The sequence below is a fragment of the Acanthaster planci genome, linkage group LG08 (assembly GCF_054643075.1).
Source record: "Acanthaster planci isolate LZ-2023a linkage group LG08, COTS_SCS, whole genome shotgun sequence".
Lineage (NCBI taxonomy): Eukaryota > Metazoa > Echinodermata > Asteroidea > Valvatida > Acanthasteridae > Acanthaster > Acanthaster planci.
Genome location: NC_141784.1, coordinates 15,420,525 through 15,444,686, shown reverse-complemented (window position 1 = coordinate 15,444,686; position 24,162 = coordinate 15,420,525). Strand labels below are relative to the sequence as shown.

General features: G+C 41.3%; 1 protein-coding gene across 8 annotated transcripts in view; it reads left to right on the top strand.

Moving 5' to 3' along the window:
- LOC110980156 (MYCBP-associated protein-like) overlaps positions 1-24,162 on the top strand; it is a 287,473-nt gene that overhangs the window by 244,454 nt on the left and 18,857 nt on the right. For all 8 annotated transcript variants that reach the window (XM_087139862.1, XM_087139860.1, XM_087139861.1 and 5 more), the window contains one exon: positions 12,938-13,023. In XM_087139862.1, the coding sequence (XP_086995988.1) occupies positions 12,938-13,023 (86 nt within the window). The remainder of the gene's footprint in view (positions 1-12,937; positions 13,024-24,162) is intronic.

Here is a 24,162-nt window from a genome sequence, read left to right as displayed (position 1 = left end):
CCTTTTTAACTATCAGGTTTTAAAGAATCGTTGACATATCAATTGACATTTAATGACCATGACAAAGTTGTCAAATCGACAGACACGGCTGCAGAGTACGCAATTACGATTTAACTTTGGAATATGAAGCTGTGACCAATTGCGACCTGGCACAAGCTTTGAGAAGTAAACACAATGGCACCGTTAATTATTTGTTTGACCAGATTCATTCCTGAAAAAAACAAGCCATTAATAAATCGGACACTTTGTGGTACATCAACATTGATCAAGAGATTAAAAGTCTGAAAGGTGTTTTGATTCTGTTCAAAGATCCCACCATTAAAAATCCACAGAAATTTTATAATAAGCATGTAATTAAAACCAGCATCACAGTCGAAGGCAAACCTAATCAATTATATTCGCAAGGGCTGTTCGGATATCAGCATTTTTACAATTTTACAAAATTAGCAAATTCTTCGGCGATTCGGACACCGAGTCGGGGTGAGCAATTGTGAAAGATCTAAATTTAACCGGCGTTGACCTAGGCAGCTATCTTAAAGACAAATTTGGCCTTGGGCTCGATTTCTGCAGTTCGGATAACAATTCGGCTCATGGGTCAGGCAGGCCTTTTGGTTCTGGTGGTGGCTTATCGATACAAATGGAGCGAAAAGCAGAAACTGTGGGGGCCCTTGTATATGTGCACATTTTTTATAACGGATGCACAGTTGACGGTAGAGGACGGAAAATTTAAGACTTTAATTAAGTTTGATTTATTAAAATGAGTATGAGTTTAAATATGTATAAAAATCCGCATTGTGCTTTAATCGTGGGCAAAACTGGCATTGGTAAAACCCAATTGATCTTCGACCTCTTGGAAACTGAGTATCGATTTGCATTTGAAGTGATTGTGATCATATGCCCAACACTAAGTAAAAATAAAACTTATTTAGAACGACTATGGATATTTACCAACAAAAATGTATACCTATGCGATTTAGACCGTGAAAAACTTGAGTTAAACATAGTGCTGGAACTTTACAAAAAAGCGTTTGACGGTGTGAATACTTTGTTCATCATAGACGATTGTGCCGCTGATCAATTTATTGAATATCGTAAAAAGTCTAAAGGCAGCAACACGGCGTTCAATGGCCAGCATTATTTGCATTCGTGCTGGCTATTGACACAGAAATATAAATTCGGTGGTAGAAGACTTATTGCAAAAATAAGGCATGGATCACATTGTTCCATTGTAAGGATCAAAATTCGTTTGAACAAGCGCTAGATGAAAATAATGTTATACCCGATGAAAAACGGGATCAATTCAAAACAGCATTTGCGAGACGTGAAATTTTCAAAGTTGATTTTAAACACGGAAGTTCCTGTAAGTTATTCACTCCAATAAAAATTAAAAATATAATATATAATAGTGTATATTATAAATAAAGATGGGAACGAAAGTCTCTAACCGCTGTCACAAAGAGAAAGATTTGGAATTTTTCAAAGTTTTTCAAATGGCAAATTGTGTACAAGTTGTATTCAATGTAATGATTCAGCAAAAATTTACAATACGCGTTGTAAATGTGAGCATGGCCGGCAAATAGACAAGTGCAGAGATTGCGGTGGATCTTCAATTTGTGAGCATAAGAAACAAAGACACCAATGCATTCAGTGCAATGGATCTTCAATTTGTGAGCATAAGAAACGAATGTAAAATTTGCAGTGATCCAATTAAAATTACAAGTAAATGTATTATTAACTAGAAGAGATAAACATAATCACTGCGGTGGATGACAAATACAGGAAAAAGGTAATCGATGACTTGCAGTGTCGTGTTGCTGGTAGCGACGTTTTGGCTGCTGGTGCTGCTAGCCTTCATCAGGCAACTCACCAGCAGCCGAAACGTCGCTACCAGCAACATGACACCGCGAGTCATTGATTATCTTTTTCCTGTATTTGGATTACTAACTGTCATCAAAATGATAAGAAATATAACTGATTTGACCCAGACCATTTTATCGGTACAGATGTTTTGTGTGGATTAATTTTAGATTGTGAATATTGTTATTATGACGCAGTGATGTAGTCAAGTACTTTTCGAGAACCAAGTTCTCTAACAAATATTTAACTAGTTAGGAGGGAACAAAGCTGAAGTACATCGGCATTTGATGGTACGTGCATAAAGGTAAGATTACAAAGCAACATGATGACTTCAGACCATCACTGTTTGATTAAAATTAATTTTTTAGGACAAAAGTACTCGGAAAGTACTCAGCTGGGTACTTTCCAAGTACTTTTGTCCTTAAATATTAAATTTTACACAACTGGGAGTGTCTGAAGTCTAACATTTATTTTGTAATCTTACCTTTGCACATTTACCATCAAATGCCTGTGCACTCTGGCTTTATTCCCTCTTACCCAGTTCAGTATTTTGCAGAGAACGTTGGTACTCGGAAAATACTCGACTGCAACACTGTTATGAGGATTGCAAAATTAAGATTAAGAATTTATGATGTTTTTGGAGCAAAAATCTGATATGTGTTTGATAGAACGAATAGACAATGCGGTAGGCCATATGAAATCTAATTGCGTATGATGTTGTTGGAGCTGCAACCTCAAGAAGAAATCAAACAGACCTAAATCAACTGATGAGTAGATATAAATCTAGTTATTATTTGCTTAAAATTTGTTTTAAATTGGTGTAACTTGGCTGAAATAGTCTGGTTGCACCAATTTTTTATTTTGTTATAAATAAATGAGAGCTATGCTAGAATTAATTCAACTAGTTATCCAATTAGTTATTGCAATTAACTTGACGTTCTACACATGGGAATTAAAGTTACCATTTAGTCAATTTAAAAGCTACATAATAAAAACAATTATAATAAAAAACTCATAATAAAAAACTTGTATAATAAAATGGACAATGTCAAAAGCATACTCAGCGCAAAACCAGAATTCGCCGAACCTAAAGCTAACGTCAAAGACCGACTCTGTTCAGTAGTTGCCTCAGGCGAGTCGAAAAATATATTTGGGCAAGGAATATTCCGTAAAAGATATCGAATCTTTAAATCCAGCTGAACAGTAAAATTATTCAATTTGTATGAAGTTTGTTTTGGCAAAGAAATCATAAAAACTTTGGGTAATTCGATTTTGAGCCTGTACGCACGACTTTTGGGAATTGCAACCCCTGTTGAATTTTTGGGATTCAGCGTTGATTTGAAATCGGATGAAGATCTAACCAAGGATTTAAATAACGACCCTATAATCAGTCAATTGATGGGGCATCTGCTCAGTGAAATTTGTTATAAATACGGGGCTTACCTATCACCAATTGTAGCCACGTTGATAATGACAAAACATTTGGCTATTAATAAAATATGTCAACAGAAGAACCACCAGGGAGGCTGGCCAAAAGCCAAATGAAGCAACAAATTCAAACTGCAACGAAGAGTAAGAATCCAAAATGAGTCGAACAGGGCAAATGCCTGCCGGAACATAACAAGAAAATGAAAATGAAACATCGCATTTGGCAAAAGAACCGACAACAACTGCTCAAACAACCGTAACAACTGTTCAGCCACACACAGTTCAAGCCACAGCTCCCGTACAAGAAGTTTTAGACATGGAATAATTTAAAACCACTTTATATTAAAACTATATATTAAAACAAGTATAATAAATGTAACACAAAATCAATTGACGTAAACGGCATTGCCAATACGGTCATGGTGCTGTTGTTTCAGTAATTTCAATGGGATATGCCATGCTCGGTAAAAGGCTATTAAAAATTAAACCTCTCGATCTAGATAAATTATCCATGGAAGACTCTGTCAAAATAACCACTATTACCAGTGGCACATTATCTACGCAGGGCTGGCTCGTGGCGGTGTCATACCGGGTAATTTCAATTAAAAATTGATTTATTTATTATAAACCTTATAAACCTTAAAACCAAAAGAAGCTCCCAAAATATCAGACCAAGTCAGCGACATCGTAGAAGAGCTTACTGAAAATCAAGAGGTCCAGACGGAAGGGTTAAACTACCGAGAACTTGCCGCATTGGACAAATCTTTACAGATGTTAAAACGGAACTGATTTGAACAAGGGCAAATTGGACAAGTTGGACGCAAAGATTCAACAAGTCAAAAACGAATTAGACGAAGTGGCTTCAGAAGGAGACCGTGCAGAAATTTAATGTCAGTTGAGCGATCTACAAGTTGAAAGGCGAGGCCGATTGGAAGCCATAAACAGAAACACCAATCAGATTCAAACACAGATCAATCGCATCAAAGAAACGATCAACGCGATAATGGATGGCAATTTAACGTTACGTGAAAAAATTAGAACTTTGTTTCAGGAACAGGACGTGACAATTGTCAGTATTTTAACAGCTTTCTCACTTGCTGTGAGTACCATCATAAGCTCAGTGGTAGCCGCTGTCAGGGCTGCTGGTAAACCTAGTCCAAATGTTGAACCGGATCCTAAGCCGACACTGGGTCCAGAACCGACACCTGCACCGGCTCCAAAACCAGGCGTAACCAATTAGATCAAACAGCAATTACAGAACTTGGCCAACGTATTGAAGAAATTAGGCCTGAAAGCACTTGCAGCATTTCCCGGTATAATTGGCAGTGTACTTAGTTGAATATTCAACGTGGTGAGTAAGGCTTCGGATGGGCCGCTGAATATTTGTGGACTTTATTTGTGGGTACCGGTGTTTCAATTTTGACTTATGTGCAGAAAATGTAAATAGATTAATTTGGGGCAAAAAAATATAATTCCCTTTCTCGAAATTGAGGGAGGGAATTTTTTTTATGCCTTTTATTTTTTGGTTAATACTTTAAGTTAATACCTTATACATGTACAACATAACGCCAAGTCCAGCGATGGCAATCATTCCTACCGTTAATGACAATTTTTCCTCATTGTGAACGTCTAATGGCTTAGGCGTCGTGGGTGGTAAGTTTACTTTAGATACAGGCTTAGGTTCTGGTTCTAGAACTTCTGGTTCTTCTGGAACAACACTTGGATTTATTTAAACTTGGAACATAACCCATCTGCATGCCAGGCGTTGCAATCTGAAGATTGTTGTTGTAGCCTTCAAACGTTCCTATATGTAGATCCATGTCTGAGGGCTCCAAATATAAACCCAGCGCAACCACAAAATTCAACAGCGTTTTTGCATATTGCAACAATATCTTGAAATTGATTGACTGACTGTTCATGGTCAGGCTCCGAGTTTATCAAAGATTCCACGATCGTTTTCGTCACCTAAAAATCCTTCTCGAATGAATTCCAAGGCGATTTGGCAGGCTTCCTGATAGATATCGTTTTTTTCTCGAGTGAAAAGCATCAAATAAATTAGCGTGTTTTTCTTTCTCTTTATTTAATGCTTCAGCTAAATGTTGATTTCTAAACATATCTATTTGTTCTTTGAGGTCATTTATTTTTTCGTCAATAGTGTCGTTAAATTCTTCTAAATTCCCCGCTTCATAAGCTCAAATATAATCTCTTATTATGTCATAAAGCAAAACCAGAGTGTCTGCCTCTATAATTCTGACAACGGCACTGTTAGTTCAAGTACTTCTGTTATACTTTTAATAACATTTTGACTAGTATATTCAATATTTGCTGGACTTGGTGCTGGTGGGTTGGGTGCTATGCGCCTGCGTCCTTCTTTCTGCAGGACTTCTTTGATTTAAGTTTGCCATTCGATTTTAGTGCATTTTGTAATATCACGGTTACGTGGGGGGTGTTGCCACCTTGACGTAGTGGGTCCGCTCAACTTTTAAATTGAGGACAGGAAACTGCTAAGTGACCACAGATTAATCAAAGAATAATATATGTATTCAGTACAACATGATGTTCCGTGATTGCATTTCAGATTAGATTTAATTATTCAATCCAACAATTATGAGACAGCATAGGCTACACTATAATATAAACATGGAGGAAGATCTAAAGTGTGAGTATGACAATCACCAGAAGTGTATTTGTTTATGAAGATGAGACTCCTACAGAGTTGAGAATATAAAGTTAGGTTTCTAGGTGATTGTAAATTAAAATTTACTAAATTCCCAAGGGCATTATACGTTAACTTTTAATAAATTCCTAAGGGCATTATACGTTAACTTTTAATGAATTCCCAAGGGCATTGTGCGGACCCGCCTCTCTCCTCTGAGTAAATTATCGATGGCATTTTTTTAATTCAAACGTCTGCTTGCTTTGGGTCAAATAAACAGAATGAATGTGCTTGCATATCTATTTTATAATATAGCGGTTTTGAATTTATTGACAGTATCAGAATAGTGTTTCTCTGAGATTTCAAACAGGTATTTTACTTTTTGTCTTCCATTTCTTTTGTCATGTCTTGATAATAAGACTGCCACCAACGCCCCAAGTGGTTTGCCCCTAGAGATTTTACCTGCTAAAATTTGGTTTGATTTGTTTTCAACGAGACCCGCTTGCTCAGTAGTCAATTGAATGTCTAGTTGTTTGAATATTTTGTTTGTCTTAGATTCTGGCTTTTTGTAAACAAAATGCTGATTGTATTTCCCCCTACGTTTTCTACTTCAAAATCTGAATAAGGGGACAACCTTCTAGAACAATCGTGGCAATTCACAAATCCATCTTCTATTCTTTTATCAATGTGTTGCCATTCTTCTTTTATTTTCACCTATGCTCCTGGTGGAGGTTTCATGTCAAGTAATTCATAAATCTCTCCATCAAATGGCAAGTAATAACCATCCATGTTTATAATTACTTATTTGTTGAAGAGCATAAAAAACTCAGCTTATTCTGCCACGTCCATTAAATGTGCCTACGCAGCATAAACGTCTGGAGGCATAGGTCGCGCTTGTGGAGTCGCGGTTATTTGTACGTCAACATCCAAATCAAATTCAAAGTCGAGATTGGGTTCGTCTGGTGTTCTAAATCTCAGTCTTTTGTAGCAACCATAAACAGTACTTTCGTCTATGACAAATATTGAAAATTGATTCACCATTTAGATCTTCACAGTTGATGCAATATCTACAGTTGTTACAGTTATTACATTCAATGCAATTATGAGAAATGCTACAACAACAACTGTCAAAATCGATACAATCTTTACAATTTTCACAAGTGTCGCATTTTTTGCAAGCGACACAATTTTCGCAAGTTTTGCATTTGTCACAAGATTTACAATACTAACATTTCTTACGGTCGTTACATTGATCAATGTGAATAGAATGTAAACATTGCCTAGAATCACAAGCATCTATCACATTAATGGATGAATTGTGTTTTTGCAAAAGTACCAATTGACGTTGGTTTTTCGGTTTGGCATCTGTGTTTTAATATATAGTTAGAAAATTTTATTTTTTCTCAAAGCCTGGGATATTTTCGCTCACTTGGATTATGCGTACAAGCTCTGGGCTCGTAAAATCCAAACGGTAAGGTAGAAGTAATGATGGGTAATGGTATATTATGTTGCGTTGCTCAGTAAGACTGGAAAAATGTTTCTTTTAATTTGATTAAAACCCGATTAATGGCCTCGGTCGTGGTCAGATTGCCTTGGAGTAAAATATACATGCTCCGTCAAATTCGTGTATAAAAGTCATTAACCTTTTAGCGCGGATTGGACTTCTCATGCTGTGAGTGTACAGCTGGTCTTCACACTTGATGAACTCAAGTGTGAATGTCTGTTGAACTGTATTCTTTTGCAAGTTATTATCTTGGATTTTGATGAACTTAAGTCACCAAGTTTCTCGATGAAGGATTGTCTTCATAGGTGTGTTTTGAGGATGACTTAATCATTACTGGAATGATTGGGAAGGAATCAAGGTCCTTCCTTGAAGACAGTGATGCACGTCCTGAATTACCTTGTCAAGGACAGCTGCATTTTTTGTTTGTTTCTGTCTCTCTGTCAAAGATGTCTGATCCTCTTGTGTTTTATTCTCCCCCCCCCCAAAGTTGCAGACAACTGAAGGCCAGTTAGCCACATGGTCAAAGGTGCCCAACTGTGTTTGATCATGTTAAATTGACTGTCACCTGGAGCATATGTAGCGATGCAGATAGTCCAGACAGAGGTCATGCCACAGTCTTTCTATCATCATGACAACTTTCAAGCTGCCTTTTTGCTAGTCAGGGCCATTGTCAGACATTTGGGGATCAGTTAATTTGTTATGTGGACTCACCCATGGAAGAATAAGGTGTTTGGTTCCTGAAACAATTGCTGGCGTGACGATATGGGGCTGCGTTGATGATGGCACAGAAAGGTGCAGACCAAACTGTAATGTGGAACCGGATTTACAGCTCCTCTAGGTGGTGGTTAACGTTCACAGATACAGACAGTAACGAAGACGATGCAGACTAACAAATGTTGATAAATGATGGCAAAATATGTACATTCGATGATGATGAAAACGGATGCACTTGGTGAAATGTTAACACAAAGAAATACTATTGTAAAGACAACCAAAACATGGCAAATCGTCATGTGTGCTTGTGTTCGTTGGAGTTTTGCTTCCTTCAGAATGCACTTTACCCTTTGGCATCAAAAGTATGGTGAGCGCACAAGACAAAAATTATGTGTCCCTTCTCTGATAAGTGGAAGCATATCGGTATGATGGTTGTAGGTTGTAGTCTTGTACAGTGAGAGGACCAGTTCTTGGATATTTGTAATGCACGTGGCATAATTCATCTTCACAGTACTTCAATGGCAGTTTGGGAAGGGGATCTTCGTGAGTGTTTTAGCTGCTTTCCGCATTTTCTGTTGATCTTGGAGGGCTAGTTGACTGTGATCTCTTTGGAGTGGGCTTGACAGACTATTCTCAAGGAAGTATGTGTCCACTTGGGATAACTAGTGGCAAAGTTGTGGTCTGGGTAGTGTATATTGTCATGCTGCAGGAAAAACTTTTGAAGGCCGTTCGTCTATCCATGCAGGGGTCACCTCCTACAAATAATTTATTCTTGTCTTCCACTGACCAACTAGACACTTCACTCTCAAAGACCCCTGTGGTTGCTGCTGATGTCATTTTTCTTGACTCCAACCCTCACATCGATGACGGACTGATATCTGATGAGTACAAATCAGCCGTCTTAGTGTACTCATGATGATTTTGTTTTTCTTGACCTCGGTTACTTTCTTCATGACTTCTATCTGTAACTGATATGCTGTTAATCCAGCAGATGACTATGTCTCCGACCACTGCTTGGGAGAAGCGAGGCCATGATCCTTTAGAATGTCGACAACAGTGGGCACTTGCGATGGATAATTTTCAAAGAATTCTCTGTCCTCCTTTTCTCCGTAGTTCCCTTCAAGCGGGAATGAGGAAGTCATCGAAAAGTACTAGTACTCATGGCAGTCCGGAAACTAATCTATGTTCAGATGACAATTTTTGGTGTGAAGAGAAGACCATCATCCGACCTGTAACAGTTGAGGAACTTCTTCAGAAATGGAAGAAGTTCCATTCGGACATTCTTCTGCCCCACAATCCAAAAACGAAAGATGTCATCCCATTCAGAGCAATAGCAATGAGGATTTTGATTGTATTATGTTTTATTATCTGACCAAATGCTAATTCTGCACACTCCAACGTACATCTCAGGTGCTTGAATTGCTTTCCCAGTTTATCAGGAATAGTCTCCAAAACTTTTTTTTGCCAATGAATCAATGGCCTGAGCTCATGGGCGAGAAGCTTCATCCAAATGTTAAATATTGCTGAGGCTGTACCATTAGAAATGCCAAACAGGCCAGCGAGAAAAGACATTGTTGGATCTAACATAAGTTTCAACAACACTGAAATTCATGCCTTAATTAAGCTTAATTGCTTAGGTCGTCCTGGTGCCTTTATCTGCTGGGCATCAACTGTTTTTTTATCACCATACAGTACCTCATTGGTTGAACCTTCGGTTCAAGGTATTAGAAAACATGTTCCAGTTTTTCAACACCCTCAATGCCGGTAAAGTTACTAACTGAATTGTTATTTTTCAAGATGACACCTAAGATGTCAAATTCCTGTTCTCTGCCACTCTGCTGTTCATTGCACCCTGCACAGTTTGTGCAATAGTCATGATCCAACAAGGCAGTTCCTTCATATTGAAGAGAATCACCTGAACAGGCATCCCGCTGACTGGCATCAGAGACCACATTGAGGCCAGGAAGTTCAAGATTAGATCTCATCAATGCAGCGCAACCTGCATCTAATACTGGTGTCCAGCAATCATCTCCTATGGCCAACCAAAGTGTTCTTGTGAGTTGAACAGGAGCAACTGGAACACATGCAGAACTGGAATGAGAGCTTTCTCGAGGCAATGAAATACTTCACCTTCAAGATGGCTCCACAAACAGGTGCTCCCACCACTGCACTCCAGAACCAGCTGTCCCCTGGCCTTTTCTGCAGCTTTACACCTGCTGTTGATCCACTTCCAGTTGCCAGCACAGTGGCACCTGAGCACACCTGTTGTGCCCTCAGCCACTAGCACACCCAATCCTCAAGCTCCAGCACACCTGTTGTGCCCTCAGCCACTAGCACACCCAATCCTCAAGCTCCAGCGGTCACCACACCTTCAGCCCCCAACACACCCATCTCTCCAACAGTCGAAACACATGCTTCTCCAGCGGTCAGCACACCCATACCTCTAGCTGTCAACAAACCTTTTCCTCCAATTGTCAACTCATCTGCGCCTTTAGTTAGCAGCACACCCTTAACTCCCAGCGTCAGCTCAACCGAACCTGCGGTCATCACAACACCTGTGCTTCTAGTCAGCAGAACAAGTGTACGTCCCACCGTCAGCACACTCAAACCTCCCGTTCCCTCTACATCTGTTCCTCCAACCCAGAGTAGTGCCATCACACTTTGTGTTGTCACTGGACCTGAACCTGGCACTTATCTGCATGAAGGTAATGAAAAAATGTTGCGCCTAGTGTCTGAGTACTAGGCAATGCTGAGAGATGTACAAAGAAAATGCCAGGCTGACGATGAAGACCGTGGTCGTGTGTTCTGTCTTAATCTCTTAACGTGAGAGATCCCCGGAGACGGATTGGCAGGGAAAATATAACAGGAAACTCACGGGATAGTAACAATAAGAAATGCAAAATCCCAAGAGTATAAGGACAACTGTAAATGAAGACGCTAGGAATCTGTAAACACTTCACTACTATTAATCTTTCCAAAACTTATCATCATGCAATAGTACATGAAGATAATCACAGTTAGTGATTTATTTCTGAGGGAATCTATATAAATGTATCTTACAATGTTGTGCCAGTACCTCGGCCAGTAGAAGGGGATTAAAAGCTACTGACCAAAAAGGGGCTTGGCTGTAGGGAAACCGGACAGCAATAGATGGCTGTGCCTTAGACGAAACCTCACAGATTAAAGCCCTTCCAGCCTCCTGCAGGATGCCCTGTGAAGTCCTCCCAAACCAGGCCTTTTAGCGGATGTACTTCCACTTCAGCCAATATGTGAACAACAGCACATACCTCTGACCAATGCTGAAGCAATCCCTACTGCCTGAGTGGCCAGTCATGTAAGCCACCAGCATCCTGGTTCTCTGGGGGTTGGCATCGCTGACTTTCCAGATCCTGGCTACCTGCCACTCTTGGACCTGTCGATGGCCACCTCAATCTTTTCAAGGGTCTTTGTACCACACAGTCTCACTGGTGGCTGGTGGAAGTCTAAAATCCATTCTCAGTTCACTAATAGAGGACATTCTATCTGAATATGCAGGAGGTTTAGTGTCTCCAAATCGTAGCGTCTCCTGTGGAAAACTCTCTCACTGTGTAGCTCAGAAACAGCAGTTATCTTAGCCATGCTCTGCTGACAGTTCGGACTATACCATGATGCTTCGGGGAGGATTATGTGATTGCAACATTTTTGCATTAACAAAATCCTTTTTCTTTGATAAAATATAACGTCAAACTGATCTACTTTTTTATACTTTATACATGTACCTCACTCTTATTTTCCTCAATTCAGATTTCAATGCATTTTGTAAATTTTCGGCTGATGTATTTTTGCTTAGTATTCAGACTCCTTCAACATATGTACACATGGCACACAAAAAAAATTGGTGCCTGTTAATGGATATATTTAAAATGAAACAAATGTTTAAATAATGGTTGGCCAACCATTCTTTAAAATGAGCAAAATTTCTGTTCTCTTGAAAACAACAGCAGTCTGGGTGGAAATATTGTACAGGCTCACCAAGGTTGCGTTTGTTTTTTTCGAAGTAAGATATGCAAGGATTATTTGGCAATCTCATTTTTGTGATTTTAGAAGTAGTGCAACCTACCTTTAACCACCACCAGCCGGGGAGTCCGAAATCGGAGCGGTATGGTTTATATGTGTGGCCGGGGTCTCCGAACTCGGACAAAGGAAACAGGGCCCTGTTACAAAAGACCGTACTCCGAACAAAAGACCAGGCTGCTGGGCATTACCGGCATTTTTCACTCTCAAAATTGATGATAATCCAGCGTTATTTTGAAACCGTATACCAGGGTTTGGGGTATTTAGAGCAAGCGGATTACCACCGGGGACAAAAGCTCTCCACCACCGCAGCCATGAGCCACACAGCACCGCTGCATGCTAATCTGGCCCCTATTGAAAAGAGGTCAGCAGTGCACTGAGCCAGGTTCGTGAACAAAAGACAGCTGTATAACACCGAACAATCTGGGCTCTGTTTACAAGGCTGCAGGCCTGGCTGAAATATTCGGGCGTCAATGAAGGTCACCTGTCAACTTAGAGTAGTGCCTGAAGATTACTCCGTGCGGCTATAAACGACTGTTAAATGGAATGATGAATTGTTGAAGGATTTGAAAACGGAAAAAATGATAGTCATGCCGGCCCAGCATCCTCAACGTTGAAAAATGCCCCGGCACGAAGTGGTTAACTTACAAACTGTTGAAAGCTGTGTGTAGTAGTTGATGTAAGGTTGGAATTAAAACTTGTTTTTTATTGAAATTATCCCTAAGGTGAAATCAAGAAGAAAAAGAAGGAACAGAAGGAAGAAGAGGTTAAAAAGGATGGTAAAAAGGAAAACAAGAAAGGCAAGAAAGAGGTAAGAACACTGTAAACCTGTAAGAAAAAAATCACCTGTACCAACTCCAACTCAAGTGGCAATCCACATACACATACAGCCTGCATTCTTTAAAAAAATGCTGTTTCATTTCCCATTATCACATCAGTAATTCACTTTGGAACACCTATTGCAGGGTATGATTCCTACAAATTTATTCAGATTTCAGGATTGTGATTGAAAAATGTCTAGAATTTATAATCACAGCCCGTAATGTGGACAAACTAGGTGTGTGTGTATTGGGTCATATATATTTATCTTTGAGCAAACTTCACCCTGGTGGTAAATGTGACACAGAGGCACTACATTATTCCATGTTCCACAAGCGTGAGCGTGATAATGAATTTCTTCTCAAGCAAACTTGGCACGCAGTAAAGATGTTTACAGGGACCTATGTGTGCAAACGCACATTCTTTGCATTCACAGTAATTTTTCAGATGTGCGTTTTATTTCTAGTTTCAAAATAATGCAATGCATTTGGATGAAGGGGAGACGATGGGCTTTGCAAATTTACAGCTAACACTGATTATTTATTCCATAATAAACCAAACGAACCAACCTGGCAAACTGCTCAGACAAAAGTGACCAGCACACACATTGGTTCTGCCTTTGAAGCTGTAACCAAATAGCTGGGTCATAACTCCAGCGCCTGTGTGGTCAGCAGGGGAATTTACTCCAGCAACCCAGCCTAGCAGCAATAAACTATTTGAAGCCCCAATGGGCCTAAAATGAATTATTGCCGCATATGTCAGACACAAAATGAATGAAATCTTACACCAGCGCAAGTTTAATTCTTTTGTTATCGTATGGCCAGAGCAGTTTTAATTCCAGATCGATAACCAATAGCATTTTATGTAAGTGATAGTTTAGCATATCCACTGTCAAAGCGTAAACTGCGAGACAACATTGTAAATAAGCTAAACTAAGCAAGTCCCGGTCGAAGCGTAATCCGCGAACGGTAACTGGCTGCACTTATCAAGTCCCCGGTCGAAACATAGGCCGTGAGACAACAGTATAAGACAATTTGAACGTAGCCAGTCTCCCAGGCTGGTGCCTCCCCCAAGGAGAGGATAATGCCACACGGGAGGTCCAATGGATGAACAAGTCGCCAACCACCCAGACAAGGGGCTTGTTGTCGATCGGCGGATTTGCTCATGGAAGTAAAACAAATTAAATAACTATCAATACTTAAGGGAAAGTGAGCGTATGGTTGGAATCACAGTTGTTTTGGGCGTGGGGTAACATAACCCCAATGTACAAAGCAGCCACAAATTTGAAAGCTCATGGGGAGAAGGTCACTGCTAATACGAATGTAGCAGTGGTAAACGCCTGACTGCCAACAACCCATCAGTTGGATCTCATCGTCAGGAATTCCCGCCATTGCGGCTGCTGTGGCCGCACCAATCCGGAAGGAAAGAGAAGTATATCGGGTATCATGAATGCCAATGAAGCCAAGGGCCCGCCTTAAAATAGCGGTGAATTGAGAACGTGTAATTGGAGAACCATCAAAATGGGACAGGAAATTGCTGAAATGCTGAGGACACGTGCTTAGGAACTGTGTAGTGGCCTGAACAGGGCACAGGGAGAGTTCGCCCTCAGAAACAGCAGGTATTGAAATTACACAACCCTGACCGTACTGGTCGGTCTTGGAGAAACGAATGTTTAGATTAACCACACTGCCGGAAGAGGTGTGATGAAGGGTAACATCAGAACGACGTAAAGGTGAAATACCAGATCGAGTGGACGCAGTGAGTTCACCAACGCGCAGAAACCCAAAAAATGCTAACAGGAAAGCAGCTCAAAACAGTAGGGCTTCATACTGATTGGTACAAACGGAGTGCAAAGCAGGAATAATACGCTGCAGTAAAACAATCGTAATAGGGCGGCGTTGATCGCGCCAACCGTACCAGCGGTGGCAACCATCTAACATTCCTTCCACAATGAAATGTTGAGTTATGCCATGGGAACCCTGCAAGCAGAGTGTAGACACAATCCCTGAGACATACGATGCAACAGTAGCCGGAGCGTACCCATTAATGGACAAAAATGCAATAAAGTGCACGAGCTGCTGCAGTGTGGGACTAGAAGATGTATTAAGAAAACCGTGGCAGGAAATAAACCAACAGAAAAATTGCCAAGCACATTGGTAAACTGAATGGGTACGCGGGGCAACTGAGTCCATCAAAAGACTGTGAACCTCTACATTAAGTTGTTCCAAAGGTCTGCAGGCAAGGGTGTCATAACGGGGGCGGCCTCGGGCGCCAGCCGCCAGAAACGATCCATCTGAAAACAAGATAGAGCATCAGCGATGCCATTATTGAGACCAGGTACATGGCATGCCTTAAAGTGGATATTCAACCTCAAACAAAGCACTGCAAACATGCGAACCAATTTCATAATTCTGGGACACCTTGATGTTTGGCTACTAATAATCACCACCACAGCCTCATTATCACACCAAAATATGACACGCTGGTTTTGCAAGACCGGGCCCCATAAGCGTAACGCGAGGGTGATTGGGAAAAGTTCGAGAAAAGCAATGGATAAATTCAAGGAGCGCCATTTTAGTGGCCACATGCCTTGCGTCCAACTCCTATTAAAGAAAGCTCCGAAACCGAACTGCTGGGATGCGTCCATATACAAGTGCAACTTGCCGCTAGAATACCATACCTCCTGAGGGAAAATAACCGAACCATTGAAATGGATCAAAAATTCCCGCCAAGCCAGCATGTCGGCCTGCGCACCGGATGAAATACGGATACAATGATGTGGTTTCTGAATGCCGCTTGTGAGATGGAAGAGACGACGCAAGAAGGCCCGGCCCGGCCGTATTGCCTAACAAAATTTAGGCTACCCAGTAATGATTGAAGCTCTCGTAGGGTGACTTTACACTTGGACAAAGTGCAATCTAACTTCGCCGGAATTGCAAGGACCTTGGCCGTAGGAACCGGAATCTGCTGGGCAACTGTATCAATCGTTAAGCCCAGGAAATATAAGCTTGTCACTGGCCCCACGGTTTTGTCACCGGCCAAAGGAACACCAAAGTCCCGGCAAACTACTGTGAAAGAAATAAGCGCATGTGCACACTCGTTGGATTGCCTTTCGCCCACAAAGAGAAAATCATCCAAATAATGGAGAATGTGCGGAGTAGCTGCAACCTTACGAGTGCAGTATTCGAGAAAGGTGCTAAATCGTTGGAACATGGCACAAGAAATGGAGCAACCCGTGGGCATACACTTGTCATAATAAAATGAACCGTCGAACAAAAAAAAACAGTAAATCATAATCATCAGGATGAACAGGGAGTAAACGAAAAGCCAATTTTATATCTGACTTGGCCAGAAGGGCTCTGGGGCCCAAACTAGAATCCAATTCAACAGCATCATCAAAAGTCGTATAAGACACCGCAGCCCTGGCTGGGTCGATGTGATCATTAATTGAATCACCCAAAAGAGACGAAAGGTTATGAATTAAACGGAACTCACCAGGGGTTTGTTTCGGCACTAAACCTATTGGAGAACAACGAAAATTGGGAAATGGGGGACTGGGGAACGGGCCAGCAATCCTACCCAAATGTAACTCACGGTCAAGTTTGCATTTCAATACCTCTCTATTTTGTCGAGCAGAGATCAAATTACGGGCAGAAGTGCTTACCCGAAGACCCTTATACCCTATACGGAAACCTGACGTAAAACCCTCTAACAGCACTGAGCGTCATGCCTGTCACTATATGATGCCAAAAAGGGGCGCAGTTTATTTATTCTTACCGGCGTTGGGAGGTGTGGTTGGACTGAGTGTTCCCCGCACTGAGCGAGGGCTGCCACGGCAAGAGGCAGCAGAATGGCCGACGGACAAGCAGGTTGCACATTTGTGGGCAAAACGACAGGCGGATCTGAAGCAGTGGCCGTGGTTGAAATCAAAACAGATTCCAGGAGTGTGCTCGTGCTGGGCGGTGTGGCTTGACCCAATGTTGGTGTGACCGATTGCCCGTTAGTTGGAATAGGGACGAAAAATGGCGTGTTGGACGGGCGCACCGATCAACGTTAGCCATAGTTCAGCGTCAATACTGGCCCATGACCGAGACAGCATGTGTGCTTGGCGCAACCTTAATTGAATATCATAATCACGCCACCCATAACCTACTTGCCGAAAAGCAGCCGAACGGACGATGTCGGCATATTTTAGCAGCTGCCTTGCCTGAGTAGGGTGCCACATCAAATAGATGGATGCAAAAATTAGAAAAGTCGAGGTCCACAGTTCAATTGAGGTGATCCGAGGGGGTTGATTGTAGGAACGAATTTGCCATGCTGGGGAATCGCGCGACCCAATAGTAAATAGTAAAAGAGGGCCGCAAAAGAGGCGCAAAATCTACAAATTCCCCATTCCAAATTTTGTCCCGAAGGTGTTGAGAAACCCCAGACCCAAGATCATCACCAACACTTGTTAGTAGCATGACATCGCCACCCCCTATGCCCGACGAAGTGGTAACGGACATAATCGAATGAACAATAGGGGAGACGCAACTGAAATGGCCGGGCCATCAGGGGCAGATGCAATAGAAACTACTGGTCTAGATGCCAGCTCTGACGGTATAGAAAAAGAGTCACCCAATGACACAGCAGTCATCTGTGCGACAGGAGCCGAGGATTCACATCAGCCGGCGTGATGCGGTCTGAACGAGGCCTCCCCCTTGGTCTCGACCCCCCAGCACCGGCAGTATGCCACTTTGTTCTTGCTGCCCGTGGCATCGTCTTCCCAAATAACTGGAAGGGGCTGGACTAAACGCAGTATACTTCCCCAAAGTTGCAAATGAATATAGAAGATGACTAACCTACAAAGGATACCTTGCAAATTTACAATTAACACTGATTATTTATTCCATAATAAACCAAACGAACCGACCTGGCAAACTGCTTAGACAAAAATGACCAGCACACACACTGGTTCTATCTATGAAGCTGTAACCAAACAGCTGGGTCATAACTCCAGCAGCTGTGTGGTCAGCGGGGAAATTTACTCCAGCAACCCAGCCTAGCAGCAATAAACTATTTGCAGCCCCAATGGGCCTAAAATAAATTAAAATAGCACATTATGCGGGGTTCAATGTAAGCGTGCAATACAGTTATGTATCACACTGTTTGTTACCACGGATCAACCCATCAGAATGGAGAAAATTCAAGTTTGTTTCAAGACAATATTCCAAGTTGCACTCAAGCTCATGTGATAAATAAGAGTACATGCAGCCCGATGATTGTTCACGCCAGTGGGTGACTGCACACACACTGTCACCACTCCATGATAAGCCGGTCATTTTAAACAACTGTTAAACCCCCTTGTTATTAAGCGAGGCACTCGACATGGTGTGCAAACTGTTCATCAGTGGTGAATTTGTGTGAACACAAATTATTTAAAAACTTCTCTCTCATTCTTGTGCCTATTTCAGCCAAACTTAGCAGTGGTCACCTCATGCTCAGTACATGTCAGTTCAAGCACGCCTATCAAAAGTCTATTTTTGGCTAATCCATGCTTTTTGAAGCCCACTGGCTCTACTTATGTATTTATTCCCATTAACCACTTCGGACATGACTATCATTTTTTCCGTTTTCAAAATCCTTCAACAATTCATCATTCCATTTAACAGTCGTTTATAGCCGCACGGAGTAATCTTCAGGCACTACTCTAAGTTGACAGGTGACCTTCATTGACACCCGAATATTTCAGCCAGGCCTGCAGCCTTGTAAACAGAGCCCAGATTGTTCGGTGTTATACAGCTGTCTTTTGTTCACGAACCTGGCTCAGTGCACTGCTGACCTCTTTTCAATAGGGGCCAGATTAGCATGCAGCGGTGCTGTGTGGCTCATGGCTGCGGTGGTGGAGAGCTTTTGTCCCCGGTGGTAATCCGCTTGCTCTAAATACCCCAAACCCTGGTATACGGTTTCAAAATAATGCTGGATTATCACCACTTTTGAGAGTGAAAAATGCCGGTCATGCCCAGCAGCCTGGTCTTTTGTTCGGAGTACGGTCTTTTGTTACAGGGCCCTGTTTCCTTTGTCCGAGTTCGGAGACCCCGGCCACACATATAAACCATACGGCTCCGATCCCGGAGTCCCCGGCTGGTAGTGGTTAAAAATAAGTTGAAAATTTACATTTTCCCAAATGATTTGTGCATCAGTTTTGCCTTGTTATATTAAACATTCCTCTAGCCTCATGGTATGCACCTCACAGGCAGGACTAAAATTTATAAATATATATGGGAATAGGCAGTACCGGCTGGGCAGTGTGACACAGGACTTAGCTCCAGTCTTGAAAGAGCAATCACTTGAAAGTCAGCAACTTAAGAATTAGCATCATGTCTCTAATGTTTCATTTTGTTGTTAATGAGCACATGTTGTTGAGCACAAGGTATCAGATTGTGGCTTTTCTCAACGACAAACAAGCTTTCTGAACCTCTATCGTCAGCCTTGAAATATTGGTGTGGCCGAGAAGCTTTTCTCAGGGCGCTTGACCACCAACAACAGCAGCAAAAGGTGATAGTGATTAAAACAATAACTATCACATGGTGGTCAGAAACGGAGCACTGCTTCACTTTGGCTCTCCAATCAAGCAAGAATTGTTGCTGTTCATTGCTACAAAGATACTTTCTCAGGTGGTAGAGTATAGTTTATAGCCACCACTGGGTCAGTTTTTGGTACTTGTCACTTAAGATCTTGTGACTTTAGTGTTCTAAACGTTTGGATTTTGTTTATGTTCTTGAACATTCATTGTTCACTGTGTATTATTAGAAACCTGAGGCTCTGGCCATCTGCATCCTTCAGAACATCTTGATACCAATGTGCACTGAGTGACAATTCGCAGGGTTACTCCGCATTGCATTTGTATGTAACTTTCCGTGGATGGTGCGCTTGGGCAGCCATCTCCAGATTGTACTTATGCTAACCAGAAAAATTGTAGAATTAGGGCAGGAACAAGGAGAAAGTGGAGCAAGGAAGAAAAATCGGGTAGTGATGGAGTGTAATTTAAGTAGAAGGCCGGAATGTGTTGGAAATAGGAGGCGCATCTTTGAGCTGTGGCAGGAAAGGGGTCTTCAGGAATTTACTGAACAGTGTCTGGCAGATCTGGTCAGAAAAATCAGTGGTTGACAGCTTTAGAAATTGAGGAAATCAAGAGGGACATTGCTCAGGTTAAGGATTGACCAGGAGGTATAGAGAATGGTCATTATCATTCTGCACATGACCATCAGGAGGGTCGTATTGACCTCCAGATACTCCTGTCAAGAGCAAGGGACCAGCACTCCTTGGGAGACTGCTGCACAGCGTCAGCAACCTGCTTATGCCAAGTGAGACAGGGACACCCTCAGAAAATTGGATGTGCCATGGGCTCTACAGCATTACCCTCCATAAATTTGAGAACAAAATACTCCATGGAGCACACGACATCCTCACATGGTGGCGATACAGAGATGACATCCTAGTCATCTACAACGGAAATGTCAACCCATTCCAAAACACTGAATATACTGCTCTCCCTACTTGCCGAACAAACCGAAACTGGATAAAATGGCTGCTCTAATTCCCTACTATTACACAGGCGTGTGCCCACTCTTGGCCCACAAATTTAAATCATGAATCACATGCGAGTTCATACGATTCCGCTTCCGGAATCACCCATTTTGCAACTGATGAGTCCCATACGAAGAGGACTTGAAAAACAGTCCTCTACTTGCACCACCAGTCAACCGACAAGTAAACCAAATGATTGGTCTCATTCTTATTTCCACCCATAATCAAAATTTTCGGACATAAAAACATGAGAGTTTACAAACTCCCAACAAGGAGTTATTGCAAGTCACCAGAGATGAAGTGTCACTGAATAGGAAAGTACGATCATCTTTTCACACTCATCAGCGTGACAGCCTGTATAAACGTTGAGAAGAGAGGTCTTTATGGATATGTCTCGGGCGCAGAATGGATTGATAACGATGGCTATTATAGGCTGTGGGAAGGGAAGTGGACGCCAGTGTTTATAAGAGGGAAGGGAAGGGGGAAAAGGCATAGAGATGTTAGCTAGGATGATCCACTAGGAGTTGTGCCAGAAATCTCATGTCGAGGTCAAGGACAAGTGGTGGGAGCACATTCCTGACAAAGTTCTGGAAAGGGAAGAGGTAAAATTCTCTGGGACTTCAACATTCAGACTTACCCTGTTGTAGAACATGGGTGGCCGAATAGTGGTGTTCTAGATAAGGGAGCAGAGCTGGGCCCTATGATACAAGGGTTATAAGTAAGGAGGTGGGCAAGGTCCTAAAGTACTGGCAATTGGCAAGGGAACTTTGAAGATGTGGAAAGTCAAGGCGAAGGTCGTTCAGGTCATTGGGGGGACACTGGGTATCATTCCCAGGTCCCTGGAAAAACATCTTCAAGTGATCGGCACGAATGTGAAGGTAATATTGTCTCAGAGGGTGGCTCTCTATGATACAGCTTGAATTCTACACAAGATGCCCAAGATCTGAGGCTGCAGGATGCAGCTTGTCTTGAGTTGTTCCAATGGATGAGGAAAATATCTGTCTTGCTGTGCATAATCAAATAATAATAATAGCAAAGCATTCATAAGGTGCAGAGTATCTCAGTATGTGTAATAAGCCTTTTGTGAGTTAAATGTGAACAAGATGTTCTATGTCTGTCTGCAACAGAGTGTTGGGCTTTTCTACATTCCTAAACTTATGCTAAAAATGAATACTGCCTTCATGCATGCAGTACAGATGTATATAGTAAAATTCTAGCTTATGTACCTGCAAGATTGCAACCCAATGGGACATGTACCTCAAAAGATATGGTGTTTAGAAGTTGCACCTTTAATATCATGTGACTTGTCACCTGATGATGTCATCATCACATGATGTCTGTTTTTTCAGTAACTCTTCCCTTTCTATCTGTCTGCAGGTTTCAACCCAAAGGGACATATAATTCAGAAGATAAAGAGAATTAAAGTTTGCACCTTTATTGCCATGTCACATGACACGTGATGACGTCACACTGACAATTTTTATCTGAGACCCTCTATGGCATATGGACTTAATATGCACCTATAATAGTTGATAAGTGCTGAAGATCATGGCAGTAGAAAAATGTGTACAAAACCTATGGAGATAAATTGCACCCTTACTCTTGTGTCATGTAATTTACATTTGAACCAAAATATTTTAATTGATATTCTGACAATTAAGTATATTTCTAATTGAATGAAAGAGAAAATTTCCTCTGATTTCTCTTTAATTGTTATGGTAACTCTCAGTCAAAATTGAGAACCACTGTGTCATTAACATTGATAACAGTGCATAGTGAAAAAAGTGTAGAAAAGCTTTGGAGAAAGACTTCAACTTTAATCTCATGCCACATGACCCCGGATGACATAATAGTGATAATATTTGTCTGGTATCCATCAGGCTGAGGGACTAAAATGAAGTGAGTCTGGTGGATGGGTGCCTGAGTCATTGACATTAGAAAAACATGCACAAAACATATGGAGAAAACTGCAACTTTAAACTCAAGTCACGTGACACCTGATGATGTCACAGTGATGATTTTGTTCTTGGGCCCTTGGACTAAACACTGTAATTGGACTAAAAACCATAATTTTACTACAAACCGTAATTTTTGGAGTATAATTCTACCTGCAAAACAGGAAAATTAAGATTAAAGTCAGTTTATAAGCAGCACTGGCGTATAAGCTGCACCGCGTCACTGATGATCTGACCATAATGGTCATTGTGCTGCGTGCTAAAGCGCCGGTACCATTTTACATGCAGTTCTAATATGTTTGAGAAAAGTGCGAACGAGTGTCACCTTAAAAAGTGAATTTAATAATTTTTGCAGGCTGGATGACTGTCCCATATGGGCCGTGCCTCAGCTCTTGCCCTGTTTTTCCAGCATCCAGCAAAAGTTATGCAGTGTGGGATGTACAGTAGGCCAGCTATTTCTTGCCAAAAGAATAGACTTTTATGTTAAAAAAAACCTATCCACAACGTCAACGGCGATCAAAAGAACACTCCCAAATCACTTCAAAAATGCTGCATGTGGCACACACACTACATGTACCACTACATGTGACAAAACTTGTTTTCATGCTAGCCTGACTGCTACCGCACACCCATCATGGACATTCAAATCACTGACTCTTTTCGATGACCACGTGACCACAGAAAGTGTTGTCATAAAAAAAACAAGTTAAAAAATTCCATGGAATGTCACACTGCACACGATTGGCAAAAAGGCAAAAGATTTACCACATGAAGGTACACTGTTTAAGCGGTTGTGATATTCATGTAACAGTAAAAAGATATCTGGTGGTAACAACGGTAAAAAAAAAACTAGACAGAAGTGTTTGTAAACAAGTACAAACACAGAGCTGTTTCGTGACTGTTTTACCAACAAGATAAGTATTGGCAAATGTGATGAAAAAACCTGGCATTAAGAAACTATCAGTGTGAAAATGACGAAATCAAGACCACATTTTATCCTGGCACTTGCTGCAAACAGAATGTTTGGGAGGGCACAGTTGATTTTATATGGGTTTTTATACATTTAAAGGAATATTTAAGTATTCCAAATTTAATGATAAATCATGTGATGACATCACCATGACGTAAATATTTCAGAATTATCTTCGTTGTATAGTTAGTGCTAGCTGTAAGTTTGACGATGATCAACGATTACTAAGGTACGAAAATAGTGCCTTGAAAATGAGTACAATGTCAAGGGGCTGAAATAAATATTAAAAAATCAATAATAAATCACATGATGACGTCATCAAGACATCGTAAATTTGGAAGTGTCTTTGCACACAGGTCTTTGTTGGCTGTAACTTTGAAGTTGATCAAAGCTCTCAAACTAACCCAAATGCTGGCTTGAAAACGTGTACAAAGTCAAGGGGCTGAAATATATATTGAAAAAAGAAGAGTAAATCACATGATAACGTCATCAAGACGTCATTTATTTAGAATAATTTCTGTATCAAGGTCTTTGTTGGCTGTCACTTTGAAAACGATCAAACATCCGAAAGGGTTCAAATTGTGCCTTGAAAACGTGTACAAAGTCAATGGGCTATAAACTTGTTTGCAGAAACACT